The 23,487-nt window shown below is 40.1% G+C and overlaps 1 protein-coding gene across 5 annotated transcripts in view; it reads right to left on the reverse strand.

Annotated features, from left to right (window-relative positions):
• Positions 1-23,487, reverse strand: part of DYNC1I1 (dynein cytoplasmic 1 intermediate chain 1) — a 242,226-nt gene that overhangs the window by 45,067 nt on the left and 173,672 nt on the right. For all 5 annotated transcript variants that reach the window (XM_067562161.1, XM_067562160.1, XM_067562159.1 and 2 more), the window contains 4 exons: positions 15,521-15,667; positions 11,516-11,629; positions 8,792-8,925; positions 6,189-6,333 (listed from right to left, as the gene is read on the reverse strand). In XM_067562161.1, coding sequence (XP_067418262.1) covers positions 6,189-6,333; positions 8,792-8,925; positions 11,516-11,629; positions 15,521-15,667 — 540 coding nt within the window. The remainder of the gene's footprint in view (positions 1-6,188; positions 6,334-8,791; positions 8,926-11,515; positions 11,630-15,520; positions 15,668-23,487) is intronic.

Genomic DNA, 23,487 nt, shown 5'->3' on the forward strand with positions numbered 1-23,487 from the left:
CAGTAATGCGGAAACCACCACCACCCTGGATAAATTGTTCCAAAGGTTTTGTTAAGTTTATTGTACTTTCATCACAAATGCTATTTACTTTTTTCTTTACTTGTATCAGTAAATGTGATTTAGTCTATCAGAAATCTAAGGAGCTGACAATGACTTCAATTAGTTTAATTGGCATTATACTAGATCAGATCAATGTCAGCTAATCAGATTTCTAGATCCTTGTCCATCAATCGCTTGATAATCTAAAAAAGGAAAAAGTGACATTTTAAAAACCAGTGTATTAGTACATTTTAAAAAATGATCATTTTATAAATAAATTGTTTTCTTACTGACTAACTCACATAATAATCCAATTGCTGATTCACTCTGCTACAGAAATTTTCATCAGAGTATGTTTGTTCTACTGTGCTAGTTGTATTGTCATCTCTTTTTTTATTACTATTGAGATTAATTCTCAGGACACAGGCAGCAGTGGCAATGCAAACTTTTTCACATTATCCTATTGATATGCTTCCTGAAGGGGACCACCTCTCAGCATGGGTTCAGTCTCCATGCTAAATTCAAAACTGATGTAAGTGTTGATTCAAGTTACATGCTGGTAAGATAGTGTGAAAGTATAGGTTGTGTGTCATTTGCACCAAGATGCGGAAGAAGGAGGTCATATCAGGAAAAGCTACCAAAAGGAGGGTGTAGGAAGTTGTAAGAAAGCAAATCCCCTGTTGGTTGCTTTGCTATTCCCCTGGACAGCTACTTACAAAGTGTAAATTACACCAACATCTAGCTACCAAAACTCCTTCATGAAGCAAAAATATCCCACCTCAGCAACTTTCCTTCTCAACTGTCATGTGTCTCCCCTAATCTCCCACCAACTTGCACTGTATTCCAGTGACTTCCCAGGCCTTGCTGTGCATGTGACCCACAGTCCATTGTGCCTTTTTTGCATGTAGACCTCAAAATAAAATTTATAAGCCTGTTCCACTGTTTAAAATTAAGCATAATAGCACAGCGCACTAGACTGTGGACTGGAGTAGCACAGGAGAACAATGGGATAACAGGTATGCAAAGGAAATTAGAAGGAACAGGGAATACAAGGCACAAAAGGGAACTGGAAAGAAGAGGCTGCAAATGGTACAAAAGAAGGGAGACAAAACTGAATGGGAAAACAAAAGGGAGGAGTAAATTACTAGACGTACAAATGTCAGCCAGCTTCATCATTCCCTGCCAGCTGTGTGGGGGTGCCAGTCAACTCCCCTCTTTCTCTCAGTCTAATTATCAGCATTTGCCATTCTGATTAAACATAAGGCTCTAACACATACAATCTCTCTTCTACTCAACTACCCCTTCTGGTCATGAGTTAGAGGCACAATCGAAAAACAGTGTACCAACAATAAGCAGCTCCCCCTGCTTCTAGCAGAATTGAAGGGTAAGGAATGGGAGAGATGGATGAGACTGGAAAGGGCAGACAAAATCCAGCTCTCCTTCCAACCTGTACAACCTTCCTCCAGCAGCAAGCAAAGAAAACTTCCTCCAGTCTGCGTCTAAAATCTCCTTATGTCAGAATCATGTGGGCTGTTCTGATAAGCCCCCAGAAATCCAGTCCTGCTTTCTTCTCATGTCATAGCCCCCAGGAATTCCCACGATGCACAGCAATTACAGTAATAATACTAATGATACTTATATTGCATTATTTAACAACACAGCATTTATTAATTATCTAATCAACATTAGCATTAATTAATTAATTAACTAACAACACTTAGTCTTTCCAGAGCACTTTACAGCTTCAAGGCACTGTACAGACAATATCTAATTAAGGGCAAGGCTCAACACAGCTCTTCCTACTGGGACTTCCCTTTTGATTGTTCTGGATCCCAGTGCTGCTTACTGGACATGGCATGCTCTCATGTGCCAGTGGCAAACCTTCCATTGATTTCACTGGGACTCATATGGTGCCATTGATGTCAAAGAACCAGGACTGTATGTTACTTTTATTTCCCCACTTGTTCTGGTTCTGTCACTACCATAACAAAAGACATTTATTCACACTGCGGTATTTCTCTGGGCTCTAACAGAAGCATTAAAAAGGTGATGTAATTACTGAATAATCTGATGTATGATTGATTACTTGAACATTTTATCACTAATATCCACAAAGTGCTCATTTCTCAGCAAGTTGAGGATGTCATTCTCGGTTATTTGTTTGAGCTGTGCTTTTCAGTGGACAGAAGAGTGTGTTCACTGCTAGAGCAGATTATAAAATGTCAAGACAGATTTTTTTTTAAGGGAGACAATGACTTCAATCTATCAGTCAAATTCACACTTCCCAACTGCCTTTCACATAACACGCCAGTGTGCTATATAACATCAATAGACAATAGAAACATATAGTTTCGTTTTGTAATTGGACAGTGACTCTGAAGCTGTAAAAATAAAGAAATTGAATTTCAGGATCAAATAAGATAATATGCATGGGATTAAGAAGATGGCAACTGTATATGTGAACAAACTCTAAGGCCTTTGGATGCTGAAAAAGAGAGTGATTTGACAAATGAGCAAAAGACAACTTTGAGTAAACCCTCATCAAGCACCACCTGTAGTTAATAAATTAAAATTAACCCATTGCTTTATGGGTAGACAATCAAACTCTCTGAAGGCCTGAACCAAAGCCCACTAAAGTCATTAGGTGTCTTTCCAATGACTTTTCATTGTGTTTTAGATCAGGCCCTTAGTGGGAACTGTGTGATAAAAAGCCTTAAACCCAAGCTGCAGCATACTGTACTAACTGCAAACAAGAGAGTTAACCAGATGATATGCAAACAAAATATTGCAGTAGTCAAATGAGAAGGAAAAGGAAGTATAGATTAGCATTTCTGCACAGGTCTAGTGTCTTAGCCTGGCTGGATTCCTGAGCAGACTGAAGTTTTGAAAGGTATCTGCTATAAAAAACTAGCTGTCTTCTATGGGAGTGCTCTTCTCCACCATAAGGTCCCTGATACAGATAAGAAGTGTAGTTCTTTGTTAAATTATTATATTCAGCAGAATTTGATCCAAACATTTTGGCACTGGATTTTTGTAGGGGATGATGGACTGTGGACTACTGTTATTTTCTGTGTCCAAAATACTCTACAATAGTGCTAGTGGAGTTTTAGACCACTATTCTAGAATACTGTAGTTTTATTTGTAAAGTGTCATACAAGACAGCTACCTAAAATAAAAGGCCTTATTCATCCCTGGTGTAATCTCATTAAAGCCACAGATGGATCAGGCCCTTATGGAGAAATTCAGCCGACAGGGCTTCCAAATATCATGCATCTCACATGATGATCATGTATTTGGTAGCCGACACATTACTGTAGCCCAGGTAGGTGTCACACTTTGAGCTGAGCTTCAGGAATGGTCTGCAATTGCTGCTATCAGCCCCTAGGGGCAACTGTGACAACTGCTGAGCAGGCCTCTGGGTGGTCTTTGTGCCTCCCCTCTTGCTACTTTCCTGATTGGATCTAAGTGGGGAAGGGGCAGCGGGGAAGAGGAGATAGGAGCAAAAGCAAGCAGAGGTGGGTGGGGCAGAAGGTGAGGGTTCAACATGGGTTCCAGACTCCCCCAGCCCCTAGTCACTGAAGACATCCTCAGACACCATTCTCCACCTATCCCCCCATCCAGCTCCCAGTGATCCCCTGTCACCTCTATCCAGAGACCATAGGCACCAGACACCTCTATCCCAACCATCAGTCACCCCCACTCTGCCACCCGGGCACCATTCACCACCTATCCCCTATCCAGCTCCCAGTGATCTTCCATTCTCTCTACCCAGGTACCTGTAAACATCAGACATCAGATTCCCAGCAGCCACAAGTCATCCCCATCCAGCTACCCACAGAAACCCATTGTCCATCTTTCCACCAAGCTCCCAGTTGCCTCCATCCAAACAGCACTCCCACCAACCTTTCACCCAGCCACCAGATACTTCTACCCAGCTACCCCCTCAAACAGCTTCTGTCCATCATCTAGCTACTTCCCGACACCCTCTGGCACCCACCCATCCTCCAGCCACATATCAGAATGCTCTTTACAGATGCCAAGTTTTGAGCAGCTCCATATCCCATATCTGGTTGGAACAGGGTCTGTTGACTATAAGATGAAGTTTAGGGTTATATGCAAATTAGTTACAATCACACAAATTAAGTTATTAATTTCCATAAGATGTCAGACATGGAGCACTGCAAAACATGGCAGCTATGATCACTGTTGTCCTTGATAATACTTCTATTGTCTACAATGGGCATTGGGTCAGGGCCTGAGATTATAAATTTTAACAAACATATCATTAAGCCTTTGCATAAGGAGGATTTAAATGTACTGCCAAGTATCGAGGTAGCACCATTTCTATTTAGAGCACAATGCTTTCACATGACCTGCCTCTAGCCAGTTTGTAGTTACATTTGCTGTGCATCTGTACCATCACCTCCCACCAATGATACCTTTGAGGAAGACATGCTGAGATGCTTCCTGACTGGGGTCAGTTTCAAACACTGGAACCTTGTTGGGTGCAGCTCAAGATGTGAGCCAAACAAAATCAGCGATTCTTCAAGACATTCCCAAGATAAAAATCAGACATTTCACAAACAAATCCCTGACGAGTGAATGATAACAACACAATTTAGATGATTTCATCAGCAAGAATATTAACCTAATTTACCTTTTCCCACTTATACTTTCTTAGATTTTGTTTTTCATTCAGCTCCCACAATGGAAGTAGACTGGTCTATTTAATCAATTTCACGTTTTTTTCCCTCACTTTGGTTATCCTACACTAAGACAACACTACTGAAGATGAGGTTTGCATCTGTTTAATTTCACCAAACTGTATGGTGATTTTTGTTGTGTAAAATATTCTCTCTGTGTGAGGTCTGTACACAATACATCCCCAGACATGTACATGTATAGTGTGTACAGATTTTACAGCTGATAACAACTACATTAAATCTCCTCAGTGCTTCCTCTAGTCAGAAGGAAAAAACTCTCCTTCTGTGACAACACCTTGGTGCACTGTTTGCATATTATTAATCTTGAAAATTTGGTGCATATCGAGTACTGGAGTGGTCACTTTGTGAACTTTAATACAAAACAACACAAACTGTAATCAAAGTAAAAAATTTTAGTAATACATTCTGATTCAGTTTGCAGATGTGCAATTCTTTAGTAAGTGCCAGAAAATGTCAACCTAACTTCTCTCAGAGAATCATATTAGTTAGAAATAGAAAGTATTATTCAAGTAATCTACTCCATCACCAGTGATTTCACTAAAGCTGCTTTGGTGACTAACACTAATTTATATCTTTTCAAGCAAGTACTTTTAGATCTATGGCATATTGCATTAATTATACGCAGCACAGTTTATTACAGGTGCAACTCCACTGAACCAGATTCACTGAACCTGGAACTTGGCCGTTTATTTCTCCGCACCAAGTTGGATGCTCCTTACCCCCAAGAGGATTTGTTCAAGGGAAGGTAGATGGTATTGTTGAAGACAGTCTCCCTCTATTCTGCTAGGGGATGTGGTGGCTCTACATCCCATTGGCAGAGGCTGTGGAGGAGATGGGTTAATCATCTTCTTAGATGATGCCACCACTTTTTGAACTGTGCTGGCCCTTATGAGTCCTCCATAAAAGGGAAGTTAGAATGGCTTTTTGCTATCACAACATCTCCCCAAGTGGACTTTCTTCTGTCGGGACGGTGCAGAGGTGTAGGCCAGGAAAAGCTGCCTGCAGAGGATGATGTAAACCTTGGGTTGAATTTAGCTGAGGGGGATACTCTAGGGATGAGTTTTAGCCATAATGTCCTCATGCATTATCTTACCTAATTATCCCTTCACATAAGACAGATTCCTCATAAATAAAGTCATTTAAAGCTTAAGCTTCAAAGTGTTTCTGACTGATATTCTCATGTAACAGCTCCCTAAATTCATACTGTGCTTCATTTGCAATGTTTGGACAGTTAACTTGAGCAACAAGGAAAAGGAAAATATCCGAGAGGAAAATAATGATTAATTAATAATAGCTGAAGCAACCTTCCGTTTTAATAGATCAGGCCTTGATTATAAGCAGCAAAAATGTGCAATATTTGCATATAAACGTTATCTCTATATATACACTAAACAAGCCGCCCCAGTCCCCTCCCAGATCTCTCACCTTTGTAGTCCACAACTTGACTGTCCAGTCGAATGATGATGTAACAAAGAGATGGGAAAAGTCAATTGGGCCCACTGCCATGTGGCAATTGATTCCTGTAACAGGTCCTTGGTGGCCTTCAAAGATTTCACCAATTCCTGCTTTACTGCAGAAAGAAGATACACACACTCACTTTCAGGGATTTTTGAATATTAGGCTTTTTTCTTTACTTTCAAGTTCCTGACTCACTGTTTCCCTAGTACAGTACCGTACAATCTGGAAAACTCAGCATCTTTCACTTAGGACTCTGTCTAATGCTGTGGGCACAATTAATGCACGGGGGTGGCCAGAACCCCAAATACTGAGACTTTCTTACTTTGCAGAATACATTCATACATGGCACTTATATACAGTATCAACTATACTGTGCTTTAGGATAACATCTATAAATAATAATAAAGGAAGACTCACAGAGCCATATAAACCAGAGTGAGCCATTATCATGGGAATTAGCCATTAAAATTTAAAATGCATAAATAACAATGACACATCATTAGCAACTTCCTTTCTTTCTAAATATCTGAAATAACTTTTTCACGGCAGCCGGCCAGTTAACCAAGAAGCAAATCCTCCTCACTTAACTCCATTGAATTCAGAGGAACAGGACTTGTCGCCAAGTCCTATGGGCTAGTTATAGGTTTGAAAGAAAAGATTTCCATTTCAGAGGAACACAGGACTGGAAGGGGATCTCTTGAGTTATCAAGTCCAGTACCCTGCTCTTGCAGGCAACTCCGTTATCTAATTTCATTAATAAACTTATCAAGCTCCATTTCAATTATGTGAATTATGCAAATCACATGAGGAAAGAACAGAACAGCTATAAAGATGGAAAAATGAATAGAACACAGGCAAGAGTGGGAAAGAAGCAGTGTGCAATCTTCACATAGGGGAGACGATAGAAGGGAATAGCAAGAGCAGCCGACACTTTCCTCCTCTGGGGGCGACAAAACAGGCACATCAGAAAGATTAGAAGTGCTAAATTAGAAATGACCTTGGACAGCTTTCACTTATCCAAGCAGCCAAAGATTAATTCAAACCATCAGTCACTCCATCACAATAACCCCTAGATAGAAACACAGAGTATTGCTATACTATCAGCAAAAAAAAAAGAGCTATATTAATCCTTTTTAAAAATGTGTGACTATTTGTTTAATATTATGAATATGTACTAGAGAGCCCACTCCTTAAATACTGCATCAACATTAAGGAACATTTTTGGACACTAAAATTATAGAAAACAACAGCACATGAAGCTGCATCATGTGGATACATTTTAAAGTGTTGAATAAAATGTAAACCCCAACTGAACGCTGAAAAGTTTGCTCTTTACAAGAGGCTCTCAAGATTGCTGCACAATGAAAGTGTTAGCAGTTAACACAAGCACACAAGATGACTGAGACTCATTTTAATGAACATGAGGAACTGATCTTTGAAGTGCCCCTGGGGAGATTCCTCTTGCTGCTAACAGCATCCTGAAATAGTTTACAGGGTGCAAAATAAGGAACTCATTTAAATTATGGAAGTGGATTTACACCTTCACCACATTAGGTATAGAATAAGAGATCATTGTTAGAGTGTTCATAGCACCCAGACTCTCCTCTGATCTAATACTTGGAGTCATATTTCATACTTTGAAATATCAGTGCATTGGGTAGATTCCCAATAATGTGAGAAAACATTCTAATGGACAGTCTTTTCACAGTGCTTAAGAAAGTCTCATTTTCCCATGAATAATGTCGATGGCCTGATCCTGCGCTGCATACCAAGGCAAAACTCCCATAGAAGTCAACGGGATTTTAAAGGTTGCAGGATCATACCCCAAATCAACAACAATACATTCTGGGCAACATTTTGTCCTGTGTTATGCAGATGCACTTCTGAGAAGATGGTTCAGGAAGCATCTCCCCAATGTAACCCGCTAGAAAAAGTCAGGCTGAAGATGTCATGCAAGGAAGTTCTGGACTGAGGGGGAGCAGTTAGCCTTGGGGTTGTGGCCAGGCCCCCAGCACATATAAGGCTCAAGGTGGAAGATGTTCACAGCACTCTTGTTTCAGCAATGGTGAGGAATGTTGCTGAATGCTCTGTCTCAACTTCCTAGGAGCCATTTCGCGCTGTGCAGGCAGATTAGTTCTGAGACCCTTCTTGGGGCTGCTGCCATTCTGCCCTCTCCTGTCCCCACCCCAAGGCTCAGAGGAGCAAGATCAGAATTTTGCCCTTTAATGGACTATATCACTACCTGGTATTAGCTACAGTCTGGAGATGTAAGTGAACAAACAAGGTGGGCTGACTCTCCAGAGTGCAGACCCACGATGAAACTAAGGGTTATGGACATTGGGATAAGGGGGGAGGAGGAGAGGGTGCGTTACACCGTACTCATGACTAATTTAGATCTGATTATCTAAAACTAAACTACCTGTAATGGTGTAAACCAACAGAACCCTAGCAGCACTGATAATAATGGACCAACAGAAGAGGTTGATCGTTCTCCACAACAGTCTAGCACCCATCTCACCTCCTGTAGACAGATACAGGATATGCTGTAAGTAAGCAGTATTGGAAATCACCTTCCATGACGACAAGCTGTGTAGACGGTTCCCTCCTCACTGCCAACCACAAAGTTGTTGACGTCTCCTGTTGGGAAAGCCATTCCTGTAACCGCCACTGGCTTGGATTTATTGTAGACCAGCTCCATGCTCTCCTACCAAAACAGGCCAGAGTTTTGTTGTTGTTTTTTTCCCCCCACCAATTGTTTTCTAAATGTATCACAGAAAAAATCATTTGGCTAAATTACTGTTTATTTTGCAGAGGGTATTACAAGAAACCACCAAAATGTCACAGATCATGATGCTTGATACTGCCATTCACATTGCTGCATATCACAGGTTCCAAAGTGGCTGGAATCTATCAGTCTGTGCTACATCTTGTAAGTCAGGCAGAGATGACAGGTGAGAATTTGAAAAGTAATGGTGCAGAAACTAAAGATAATACCTTAATGGTTGCACTTGTCAGCCCCAGGCTCTAATAAAACACACAATACCCCTCTATTTACAAACATTCTTGAAATCAATTGTTTACCAAGAAACACAAGTAATATCAGCTACACCCAGCACACTTATCAACAATGCCATTTGTCCCTTGGTAGAACAGACTTAGAAAGTGAGGGTCATGTCACCATTACCATTCTAAACAGCATGTTTCAGGGGGTTGCTGTAGTGACCATAAACATTCTGGTTTCTATTGTCAAGTTGCAAGCCTGTGAGCATATTTTCTTTCACTTTCCCTAGCCAGGCTTGAAACCAAAGAAGCTGGGCCCATTTTTTGAATACTATGAGTGTGGATACTCTATTTGTAATAGCTTAAGCAGGTTTAGGGTTTTTTTTTGTTTTTTTTTGCACATATATAACTCAAAATCACTTGATTTTTAAGCTTACATTGTGTAACCCAAGAATCCACAATGTAGATAACTGATTTAGCACCTTTCATTTATAGCTATTTAACCAGCCTTTTTTTCCCTTTTCAAAATTCCTATGTCACTGGTCTTTTAGTCTGTAGTCTTTCCTTCCAGGAGAAGTCTTACTGAAGCTTGATGGAAGTAAAGGCTACAGAATCAGCTCTATAGTATTCCTTACTAGCTGGTATATATCCTTCTATGAAAAATATTTGCATTTGTTAAAAGAGCCAAAACAAAAACTAGCAAATTCATAGACATAACATTGTTTGGCAAATATGTATATTCTTGTGTAGGTGCAAATCCTTATAGGGCAGCTCCTCATCCGGTGTTTACGTAGCTATGACAATTGACGTCAGCTGAGGGTCTGTCCCCATATGTACACTTGTCACCCTGTGTCCAGACACAAAAATGATTCTTTGAAAATCTGGCCCCATATTTTTAGAAGGTTTAAGACTGTGACACAAACCAGCGAAAGCCATGAAACTCTGAGCTGAGGCTAGCACCTTGACTTCAAGTCGCATACTCTTCTTTTCAGCAGCAGAATAAGTTAAACATAGGATTTCTGACTCAATGTAGAATGTACCATGTTGTTGGAACCCAATTCTGGAGCAGCTGTATGCATGGACATCCCATTTAAGTGGACTAGTTACAGAAGTGGGATATTCACAAGCCCTTGTGTCACAAATGTAGCACTCTACTATGTAAATGCATTTTGTATCAATAACTAATATTAAAACTAAATAACTCTGCACAGGGGTAAAACTAGTATAAATGGTCCATTCAAAGGAATTTCTACTAGATATTTTGAAACAAGATTACACCAATGCTGTGATCTATCTCATGTTTGCAGTGTTATTGTGGACATGTTGGTCCCAGGATATTAGAGACACAAATTGGGTGAGGTAATATCTTTTATTGGACCAACTCCTGTTGGTGAGAAAGACAAGCTTTGAGTTAGCTTTTCTTCAAGTCAGGGAAACTATGTGTAAGCTTGAAAGCTTGTCTCTCTCACCAACAGAAGTTGGTCCAATAAAAGATATCACCTCATCCATCTTGTTATCTATCTCATACATTTTAATGAAACCCTATAATAAAACATCCTTCTTCCTAGTATATAGAAGAAAGAGGGATGTACTGAACTACAAAAAGACTATTTCAGAAACTAACATTTAAACAAGCCGCTCCAAACGTCTCTTTCAGCATCAGCTTCTTTGTTTAATATTTATTACTTTAATCATGAGTGGTTTGGAAATTTTTCCTGGATTTCCTTTCATTTCTAATACAAAGAAATTGGGAGGGATGGGATGAGGGGAGACAATAACAACAAACATTCTTGGGTGGGGAAATATTTCTAAAACTTTTGATTTGCATCATTTGTGCCGTTGGTTACTGAATGCAGGAACAAGCTAAGCTTTCTGACTTGTGCAATACCATATCTTGGAGACATATAACTGGGTCAGTTGTGTTCTGCAGCACTGCAATCTAGTCCATATTTCTTAAACAATGCTGCAGAGTAAGTAAAATTTGTACCACAGGTGACTTCTATAATTACTGTGCTTTAAAATGGATTATTTCATTTTCACTTGAAACTGACCTACATAATAACGTATTACAATAATTACATGATTTGTGGTAAAGGAAATGGGTTTTGGCTCTTACAGAAGACTGCTGGAAGCAAGCTGTATTCTTTCAAGTGCATCCATTGATTTTAGTTTGTATAGGATGTGAAGTTTTGGCTTTTAGGAACTATGTTTGGCTTTTAGGAACCATGTTCCATTAAGCAGGTATCTGCTTTAACCAGGATGCTTTCTTCTTGTGTAAGTGAAAACAAACCCACCTGTGGTGTTGAGAGCATATCCAGGCTCCAGGAGCACATTTTGCCATCTGTAGAAACTGTAATGAGATTGTGCGCGTTCTGTGTTCCAACTACATTTACACAGTACACGGGATGCTGAAAATACATTAACACCAGCAATCAGTGAGTGCATTCTCACGTTTCAAAACCAAATTTCAATTTCAAATGCAGAGATGTTGATTTAAGTAAGGATTAAACAGTCACATAATTCCAGCATAATACAGTGCTCACCTACTTGCCAGATTGGAATGTAACTTGCTTTTTGTTGGAACATTAAAGGCACATTATGGTGGCGGAAGTTCAAAGCTTCATTTTACTCCATCATAAAACACCTGAGTAATGCTGTGAAAATGTTGAGTTATGTGGATGAGATTTCACCCACAGGGACACGTATGACTCTGCTGATGGATTTTGATGCTGAAAATGACTGGCAAAGAGAAGCAAATCTTCCAAATGGAATGAAAATGTAGATTTTATTGGCAAAAACAGCTGCACAAAACTTGGACTTTGCCACAGTTTGGCTGCTATGCCAAATATTTTCAAATGTACTTCAATGGAAAAATATGAGCAAATCCACCAGCCTTCTTAATCGTGAGTCAATTAATGTTCTCAGATATAAAGGAAATCTGGAGTGACTCCACTAGCTTATGGAGATATTCTAGATTTACACCACTGGGACTGAGAGCAAAATTTGGTCCAGAAACACTAAATGTCTATTTAACATCTTATGGTGTAGCACAGTACTTTTATTCTCAGGCATCTGATAATATTTTGGAAACTTGGGCTCCAAGTTATCATCTGACAGCTGTTTGATGGTCTATGGGAAATGAGTTGCTGCTCCAAGCTCACTTTTTCTAGGGGGCAAATGTTGTTACCACCATCACAACTGAGCACCCTTATCAGCATTTTTCAAAGATGTATGGCCAGAGTCCGAATGGGCACTGAGAAGGAACTACCCTGTGGCCAGTACAGGTAATCCATCCAGATCAAGGATAACATGCATAGGCAGGGCAGTGTGAGGAAGCTTGCACTGCTACTGCCTATTCTGTGCTTTTTTGTGGTTAAAGAGAAGACTTTGGTCTCTAGAAATGGAAACTTTTCACTTTTCACAAGCACTACATTTATTTAAAGAAAATTAATTATGGGCCAAATTCATTAGCAGCCTCAACTCAGCTCCGATCTATGCTCATCCAACTTTGTGAAGGCAATCACTTGTGTGCACAATATTGTGCACACAATCATTTGTGCATAGAAATGATGGAATTTACATAAGCAAACCACATTTAAGGTGCACAGCCCCAGTTCTGCTCCCATTGAAGTGAAGGGCAAAACTTCCATTGACTTCAGTGGCATAGAATCAGACCCTGTGTGTGCAAATTTCATCATCTATATGCACAGAGGAGAGGATGCTGAAGGCATGTATACAAAAGTGATTGCCCTTGCAAATTAGTACTATTCACAAACAGAGCCCAGATTTAGAAAATCTGCCCCTAAGGCTAGATTTTTAAAGAAACCCCTTTAGGAAGCGCCCTTCACTTGACCCTTCCCTGTGTACCAATTAACATAGGACTAAAAACTGATCAACACATACTGTTACATGATAAATTTAGTCCTCTCAGCCTAAATTGTAATGGGCATTTGTCCTCTTCACAAAACCAACTACAAAAATTGGAAAAGCAGCCTGAAGGCTTTAATTGCAAGGATGGGAGGAAGATTAGATCAAAAAGGCAAGCAAGGGCCAGAACCATCAGGGGGACATATTGGCAGCCCAGCAGCACCTCCCTGTAGAATGCCTGGCTCTAATCAGTGCTGCCAGCTCTCAGTTTTCATGAGTAATAAAATTCAAAAGATGTAAAGAAAATGAGCAAAAATGACGACCAACTGTGCTTAGCAAAAAATGTAAACGGGCTCCTTCCTTTCACGGGGCAGATGCCAGCTTGTTTTTATTTATTTTGGAAATGAAATCATCATGCAGGAGGTTTTTGTCTTAATTAAAATTTCCTGTAGTCCCAAATACAGATGTGTGGTGGGTGTGAAAGGAAATTAGTGAGTAATCTGTGGTGGGACTCTCTTTCCTGGGCACCTATCAGTGGGAATAAACTCACAGGAATTTTTTAACAATGTTAACAACATGATCTGTATTTTTTCAGGTAACTGAAGAGAGCAACAACAACTAAATACTTGTTTTCATGTTGAATATTTGTTAAAATAAAAATAAATATTCAAACCAATACCTAGTTGGATACTGTACAAAAGAACAATTTTCTAGATTCAATATATTACTTTGTGTTTAACAGCTAAGGGTATGAGCCTGCATTTTGCAAAGCAGGGCTTAATTTAAATTAAATTTTGCCTGTGTCAGGATTGTAGGAATAGCATTTAATTTATGTTTATTCTGAAGCATGACCAAACTCCTTAAAAACATGATCCCATGTTAGCTAAGTTTTTAAAATGGTTATTTATACCTGAACACATAGTCACACAATGCACACCTATGAATTAACCCAAGTTATCTATTTCTAGTTGTCATAATCATAACATTATACTTTGACCTCGGCTACTGGGAAAATGGTTCAAGTATTAGAATATCATTCCCAAGTGGTACAATTTTGTCAAAAAATTTTATTGGGCACAAGGAAAGAAAAAACCTTCCCAGTAATTCTTTCCTCTTCACTAGGTTTTGAGCCCCAATCACTCCATTTTCAATTATATTTACAGTTTCCTGACTCTAGTTTTCGGGTCTCTTATGTTACTAAATCATCACTTCAAGGGGCAGTTTCTTCCATGCAGTTTGAACAATGTTAGCCCACCTTACTCTTGACTAAAAGAACACAAATATTAGGGAAATTCAGAGTAATGGTGATTTGTCACCCATAGCATAACTGGGACATTAGAATCAGACCAAAACTGATGGTGGCAGAAATTTGGAGAACTATATTTTTTTCTCTCTTCCAATCCCCAATAGCTGCTCATCTGCCATTTTCTAACATTTAGTGTCATTTTGGCACTAAATGATGTATAATCATATTTAGATGTTGATTTTTAACCCCTGGGATTATGTTGTCACAGCAAACTAAAGCCTGAAATTTGAAAAGCAAATTACAAAGGTAAAAGCATAGAAGCAAGAGGTAGAAAAGATCGACTACATTATCTGATCTATCCCCCTGCAGCACAGAATTATTTTCTTTCTTTGTCCAGTTCAGTTTCTTTATATTTCAAATAATTGCCTATTGGAAGTTTATTCTGCAATTTAAGAGATCTCATCGTTAAGAAATTTTCCTGATGTTCAGCCTACATATCCTTTTCTAAAATTCATCCCATTATTCCTGGTTGTTCCTCCTTTTGTCACCGTAACAATCTCTCCCCCCTTGAGGTTAAATCATTTAATATACTTAAAACCATTAAATAATATACTTAATATAATAAATAAATTAATACAGTTCAAAGCATTTAATATACTGCTCTGCCCCGCACCACTCCATAGTGATTGCCAGGAAGCACATACATGCTGCATGGTGTGTGTGCGTATGTATGCATGCAATTAACATCGTCCTCATTACGAAAGCAGATTGCTCCCACAGTGTGCTGGCTCCACTCCATGGACCAGTACAGGGATGAGCCCTGCCTTATCCCTATCCCTTTTTCAAGACTTATTCCCCAGGTGGGGAGCAGGAGCAAGTTGTTCCTGCGCTACTCTGAGCACCGGATCATTATTGCGAGATACCTTTCTTTGAACATGCAGTGTGGGGAGACTTCTGGCACATCCAGCCATGGGTCATCACCTTTGGCACAACACCCTTTGAGCACGTGCAGGAAGCTCTCACCTGGCTTTTTCCCCATCCATTTTTTCCCTTAAAAATCCATTCTCTTATTTTCTTGTGTGTAACAAAAAATACAACATTGTAGACGTTGCTAAGGCTAAGAGATCTGCACTTCTCTGTTGAATGTTTCTTCTCAAAGAACAAAGGCAATGACACTGAGCCTTACCGTGTGAGCAGCAGCAGAAAGAGGTGTACGCTGAACTGGAGTCCTCCTATGACTGCGATTATCCCACAGGACAATTTGGCCAGAGTATGTTCCACCAACAACCAGGTTGGGGTGAAAACGGGCAAAGCATACAGACATCACAGAAGACTAGAGTAAAATAGGGTAGAGAATGATGGAGAGGTGTCAGTTCAATTGTCAGTTATCTGCATTTCTATTCCTTAAAAAGCATGTTATAATCAATATTCTCAGGAGTACAATACATGACCCTGATCCTGCATTCCCAGCACACCTAGGACTTCCAGTGAAGTCAATGGGATCCTTGCAAAGAATGGAAGAATGGCCCCAATATTTGTAATCCCATTGGTCCTGGATAAAAAGGGAACAGGGCAGGCTGTAGGGACTGGTGATGATAAACCATATCTGAGGCGATGATGGGAAAGTGCCTCCCTGGGCTCCTTTTTTTTTTTTTAAATAAATCTGAATATTTCTATTTGCCTTGCACCCAGCAGGGAGACTCTTGCACCCCCATAGCCCCACAGGGAGATCCCTGATCCCTCCTGCATCCTTCCCCCACACCCACTGGGAGACTCCTGCCTCCCCTCTCTCTCCCACAGGAAGAACTATGCCACCACTTGCTTGCCCCTCAATCTGTTAACCCTTTCCACTAGCTCCTGTGGCACCCTGCTCAGAGCACCTCTTTAAAGCTATGCAAAAGATTCTGGGGTACATCTGTGAGAGAGTGGATAGCCCCGAGCCATTCCATACCCAAGGGGGCATCTAGCAATAGCCCTGGGAAACAGAGTAAGTCAGACAATACCTTGTTATTGGATCAACCAGTAAGTTATACAATGCACAAGCACTGGGGCCAAGAAGGTCCCTTCTGAGTTGCAAAAGGCTCACTTTCTCTACCACTGTCACTTGTTCTTGCAGGAACAATATTACTTAATTTACTGTGTACTGGGTTTACCCCCTCAGCTAAGGGCTTTAGCTGAGGGGGGTGGAGAACCAAGGACATGGTACCTTCCAAACTACCTGTTATGCTGCTCTGCAAGGCACTGTGGAGCTGGGGACACAGCTTTAACACTACTTCCTCTCTGTCCTCTCCAGAATAAGGTGCCACTTTGAGTCTACCAGGGAGCAGTTCTTACATTCCTCATTTGCATACAATGAAGGGCCAGTGAAAAGCAAGTTGAACCCTTCTACAGTCCATTCTTTTCTCCTCAAGCAACTATATTCCATTTCAGATGTGTCTGATTCTGGATGCATGGCCTCCATTTTATGGAAATTGGAAAATAAAAGTTACTACCACCATATAATTTTCTGAGAATTCCTATACAAGTAAAGACTTGGTTTGCAAAAGAAACCGAAATGTCGCTTTCCTGAGATGACAAGTTTTAGTCTAACTGATCAGTGACAGTTAATGGTCACAATTTTTTTTTTTTACTTTCTGACTGTTTCACACTAATGGCAACTGGGAAATTACCTCTAACACATTTATCTGTTATATTTCAATGGTTAGATATTGCAAATTGGTGAAACATGACAAATTAATCTATTATATTCAGTATTTAATGGTACATAAATTGTTATCATGCTTCAATTGCATGAACTGAGCTGTAACCTTTAAGGTAAACTTTGTTTAAATAAATTGGTTGCTTAATTAGGGACATAGGAATTGCCATACTGGATCAGACCCACGGTCCCTCCAGGCCAGTATCCTGTCTCTGACAATGGCCAGCATCAGATGTTGCAGAAGGAGTCAGCATTCTGAAGTAGGTAAACATGGTATAACTTGCCCTCCAAATTAGGTCTCATCCTGGTCTCTAATAATTAGAAATTGGCTTGAGACTTGAAACATGAGGTAATACACCTTCCAAAATTTTTCATATTAACTGTAACAACTCAGGATAACCATAATTGGGATGAACTAGAATTAACTGAGATGTCCCAGTTAAACCTTTTCTATTGAACTAAAACTAACATATCCAATTTATATTATATAAAGCTATATAATGTGACTCAAAAATAATTCAGTAGAAACACTTGCAGTGAATGGTAATATAATTCTGGGGATGGCCAATCCTATATGTTTGACCTAATTGTCTCCATCACAGTGAAACTGTCTGACATTATCTCCTTCTACTTAGTTCTCGTGGGTGTTCTCCCTGACCTCTAACCCCTTTCCTTCTCCACTAGCACTTTCATGTGGTCCTATGTTGTTATTCTGCCCATTTTATCTCACTTCCAGCTGTGCAGTTGAGCACAATTATTTTATGGTCAGTTACAGCATCAAGAATGAAGTTTTCATCAGTTTCAAAAAGGACACTTGGCATATAACTTTATATAAAAATACTCATAGTAACAGTACTACAGCATCATGATGCACTTAAAAATCAAGTATGATTCAGCTGCCATGCAACTTCCACAGATCCCCCAGAAATTATAATGCAAAGAACCCTACAACACACGTTCTACATTTTATCTCTTCATTTAATGGCTTTGTGAGTTTTTTAATCAACCCATCACATACTTTATAACTAACATGACAGATCTTCTGACATTCAGTGAAATTGCTAGATGATTTTAAAATAGTCTGGTTGCACCGCGGGATGTACACCCACAATGGCTGTAACGCTACACTTATATTTTAAGAAACCTAAATTCAAACAGTCATTCCACAACAAAGTTCTTAGTTTGTCTGAAACAAACTTGGAGATTCTGAAGCAAGGCAGAGAAACCATGTAGACGGTGTATTTTTAAATGTTGTGTTTTCATGGTTAGAATGGTTTTGAAGCCAGAATCCCAGAATACACTTGGATGGTGAAGATATAAACTGCCAAAGTGTGTTTTTCATAAAGTTTCAGAATAACCCTTTGCTATGACTCTGACTTAGGAAAAAAAACATTGCTTCTAGTTTTACACATCCTTCCAAAGTAACTCACATATTTCTGCTGATGAAACTTTCATGTCCTTTTAATTATATCAGTAACATTTTTCCATTGGAGGGAAAATCCTTTCAAATATTAGAATTTAACAATTTAAGGACCCCAATCTACTGTACTTAATAAGACGATTGTTTCCTTGAAGTCAATGGGAGTACTCAAATGAGTAAGGGCTGCCTTCATTTAACTATTTTAAAAACAAAGAGCTCATTTCTTAGCCTTAATAGGTGAGAGTTGCAAGCAGACCCCCTGACCATTTGAGCAACCCTGTGCATGAGAACAGCAGCAGAAATTATTTCTAGTTTCCAGGCTGTATCTTACTTCCAGATTCAAATACGTGGGCCTGATCTTGCTCCCACTGAAGTCAGTGGGAGTTTTGCCATTGACTTCAAAGGAGCAGGAACCATCTCATGGTCAGAATTAAAATAATAAACAATAATAATCAATCATTCTTTGTGCTTCTGAGACATCTTTCAACAACGAATCTCAAAGCAACTTCCCAACATTAACCAATGGAGCATCCCAACTCAATGAATTAAGTTTCAGCAACCAAGGAAATGCAGCAGCTAGTTTAACGGCACATCACATCACCACACACAAGTTTAAGGCAGGAAGTTTAGGGCTGGAATACAATATCCAGCTCATACTGGAGGAAGAATTTAGGCAGCCAAAATTACATTGATTAGGATATTGGGGTTAACAACTCTACTCTGATTCAAAATGCAGTGGAACATTTAGTGACCAAAAATGGTCAGGGCCTCCAGCAACCCAATGATTGCTAACTCTAGGCTGTGATATTGTTGCTATGGGTATGTCTACATTGCTGGCGGCATTGTTGGCAGTGCAGGATCAATTCTGCGGGATTGTTTGAGCAGCAGTGGAAACCCACTCAATCGATCCCAGAAGTGCCTTCCAATTGACACTGTTAATCCATCCCCGCAAAAAGTGTAAAGCTGCATCGACCGGAGGGCATTTCCCATCAGCACAGTGAAGCGGGGAAGCTGCAGTAAATAGAAGTTAGTAAATCGACGGGAGATACGCAAGCTACTCTATGTAGCTTGCATATCTCCCGTTGACTGCCGCTGAAATCCGTCAGCAGTGTAGACCAGGCCTATAATAACAAATTCAATTGGTTCAGTGTCATGAACTGAATCATTAACACCCATTCCTGTGGCACCTCGATGTTCCCAACAAGTTCTGACCCAATGCAGCCCAGAAGATCTGATAGGACCACCACAAAACCTACTGAAACTAAAGATAATACCTTCATGGCTAGCTTCATGTCTGAGAATAAATTTAAACATATGTTGTTCAAGGTGCCTTATTCTGGCTGCCAAACCCAGAATGGCCAACCGAGCTATCTTATTTGAATGAACACAGAACATTGTTCCAAGTGGGGTTAATATTATCTGAAGAGTTGGAAGACCAAAGGTGCAACAGATACTATAAAAGATTGTTTCACATTGGTTTATTCCATATAATATTTTCTAAAAACTGCTTTGTAATAATCATATAAAGGCTAAACATTGTGTAAATTCTGTGCTGGAACCTGTACCATCAATAGAGTAGGTACCACAGAGAGCAGTAGAGACTGCAGAATATTGTGGCATGTATGTCAGTGAACTGAAGGGCATGTCATGTACACACACTGGCATGCACATACACACACACACACATTCTATGTCTGTGGAATATCTGTTAGATCGTGCCTTGTCATACATGGCATGGTACAACACAATTTAGTTCATGTTTAGTGGCCAAGAAGGGGGCATAGCACATAGAAGTGTTTGCTGGATCTATTATTTGTGTTTACATTTTTATCAGATTATTTAATGTCTTAGGCAGCCATTTATGGGCTGAAATAATGCGGGATTCAGTTTTGGCATGGTATCTCAATTCCTGGGTGCTGGAAATAAAATAGAACAGACTTCACATTATTTTACCCCATAAATAGGGTAGTGAGGCTTGATTTCAACTTTTTTGGGGGTCTCGGCAAATGCCACTATTTTCTGATTCATTTGGTTCCACAGGAATACATGGCCATAGTATGCATACCTATCATTTTACATGTATTTATCCTTCTCACATGTGAGAGAGAACGACAATTTAACTGGTGTCTGAAAACAGTTACAAGAAAACTGAACCCATTTTGCTCAACCCACAAGTCTGCAGTTTAACAGGATGGAAGCTGAATTGTCATATACTGTCTATTTCTGAATTTATTTATGCAGAGTTGTGATTCTTATTTTTTTCTTATTCAACTCTAGAGGGTAAATAATAGGAGGGAAGGATGGATAGTTTTGTAGAGAATGCAGTGTGGACAATTTACCGTATACATATAGTACCTGCATATTATGTTGATGGGTTAGAGAAAGAGAGATACCACTTACAAACCACAACCATGTTTTCTTGACCTATATCTTCAGTCCCCATGGCCAGATCCTCAAGCCAAAACATTCAGATCTGAACTTAAATCTGATTGGGGGCAAGTGGGTGTTGAAGAATGAGAGTGCCCAGTATGAAATCAGTGGGTAAGAGGGTTTCTTTTTTAAAATAATGAAACGCTGTGGTGAGGTCAGGGTTATTTTTTCAAAACAATGAAATGCTGGAGTTCCTCTTCCCCTTCATTCCATCCTTTTTCCTGTGCTCTCAAATTTTTATGTGCAAATTTTCAAAAATGTTTGAAAATATACAATCTACTGGTTTTTGCTTTCTGGATGTTGGTGGGTCTTTTACAGGTTCCCGACCACTGATATTGGGTTTTGTGACTTGTACTTTAGGCTCTCCTCCATATCTCAAAGGTGAACCTTGCTACTATGTCCCAGAGTGCTGCTGCTACCTGACTTCCATTCCCTCATTCATGTTCTACTACGTAAAAGAGCTTGGACTGCTCTCACAATTGCTAGATTTGAGGGTTCCAGTTAGCCCAGGCTCCACTGGGGTTAGAGTATTGCACAACTGAATGGGAGGTTGCACGCACTGGTTAGAACAGCTCAGGATTTGAGTTGGCAAACTAGTATATTTGCTCGCAAAGTTTTAAAACTTCTGCCCGAGGCTACAAACATCAACAGCATCATGGAAAAAAAAAACTTAATTAAAAAAATAAAGCACGATATGGTTGCACTATAGTCACAGCAAAGTGCAGGCTCCATTCAGACAAAATGTTACACACACCCTTGGATGGCTGCAGACCAAGGGAACAAGGCACCACATCTTGCCAACCTATTTTACCCAGTACACAGAGGGAATGATATAGAGATGACAGGAGTGGCAACTTTGTTCAGATGTCTTTCTCTCCTCACTCCACACCACTGAACTCAATTTAAACAGGCCCAAGACTCACTTTGAGTGCCTGACAAAGCTGTTTTTTATTTTAGAAAATTAATTCAGCCCAGTTTTGGATTAGTGATGGCATATCCCCTTAACCACAGATGCACATGCTCAGGACAGACAGTCATTGGTATTTTCCTGACTGGGAAGCCTGACCTCAGTCCCCACATCAGCTGTGCATATGGCCATAGAGACTGGCTACCTAGGCTCATGTCCATATATTTAGATGGCACTGTGCCCAGCCACCAGTTGAACAATTTCACTCAGACATGGGTGCTAACTAATAATGACTTTAAATGGACTACAGCTACTGCATTTTGTGATGTCTCTTGTGCAGGAGAACATTCTCCTGAAGCAGCACCCATACTGGTGCCCTGTGCCTACATTTGATGACATCTGATGGGCCACCAAAGAATATTTCATAAGTGGTCAGAAGGGATATGAGGAGTTCACAGGCATTTCCATCTGCCAAGAAGCTAGATTATATTGCAGCAGGCACCTAGGAAGCCCTTGAAGTCTATCTAGTCTGAACATACACATGCGATTGGACATTACTGCCCATAGGTACCATCCTGAAGGTAATTCCACAAGAGAGAGTACCAGGAGACAAAACGAATAACAAAGGAGTGCTACAGAGCCCACAATGCATGTCATGTAATGCATTTCATATGTAAGTATACTCTGGGAGGTAAATTCTGTTTCCTGCTTGAGGCCCAGTGAAATGAACACTCTTCTGTGGCTACTGAAGGGATACTAGAGATATATTTGGATCTTCAAGGTAGGCTATAAAAGCTGTCCAGAAACAAAAACCCATCAACCTAGATATCAATAAAATCCTCCTCTCAACCTCTCCTTGTCTTAATAGATCAAGGACTGAAAAGCAGCACAGCAACATAGCAAGATCAGATCAGATCAGTGGTTCATCTAGTCTGGTATCCTGTCATCAACAAATGCTTCAGAGGAAGATGCAAGAAACCCTCAGTAGGCAGTTATAGGATAATCTTCTCCTAGGAAAATTTTCTCCTAAACTTTAACAGCTAGGAGCATAAGAGGCTGTTTTTCTTCCAAGCCTCTTACTTATTTTTAATATCAACTATTATAATTCTGGATATTCATGTTATCCATTCAAATGTTTAAGTGTCAGATGGGACAGGAACCTGGTTCTATGGGGGTGTTGGACAGCCAGTACCTTCACACAATGACTCAGCCACCATGCGGAGACTGCATGCACTACCCTATAAACACTGTGAAGATAAATACCACAGAAAACACCTCCTCAGAAGGCTGAACTGACAGCTTCTGTCCTGGTCCCCAATTGGCCCAGGCACCCTATTTAAATTCAGGAGATGTTTCAAGAAGCATCTGTGCTACAAGGTGGGCTCCCTGAAGCTGTAGTGGTGGACCTGCCTCTTGGCTTGCTCTTGGACTCCTGACCCTTGGCTCTGACTCTTGGTTCCTGACTCCAGGTCTGACCTTTGGTGCTGTTCCTGGCCACTGACTGATGCTGCTTTGACCAGTAGGCCTGACTGACCACTTTTTCAATCCTACTAAGCTCTTGGCTTCAACGCCATTCTGTGGCAATGAGTTCCACAGGATAGCTCTGCATTGTATGGAATATTTTCTTCTTTCCTCAGTTTGGAGTTTGCTACCTTTCAGTTTTGCTGGATGTCCCCTTGTTCTTGTATTAGGAAATAG

The sequence above is a fragment of the Emydura macquarii genome, unplaced genomic scaffold (genome assembly GCF_026122565.2).
Source record: "Emydura macquarii macquarii isolate MOO-44397 ecotype Brisbane River unplaced genomic scaffold, CSIRO-AGI_Emac_v2 contig_2422, whole genome shotgun sequence".
Taxonomy (NCBI): Eukaryota; Metazoa; Chordata; order Testudines; family Chelidae; genus Emydura; species Emydura macquarii.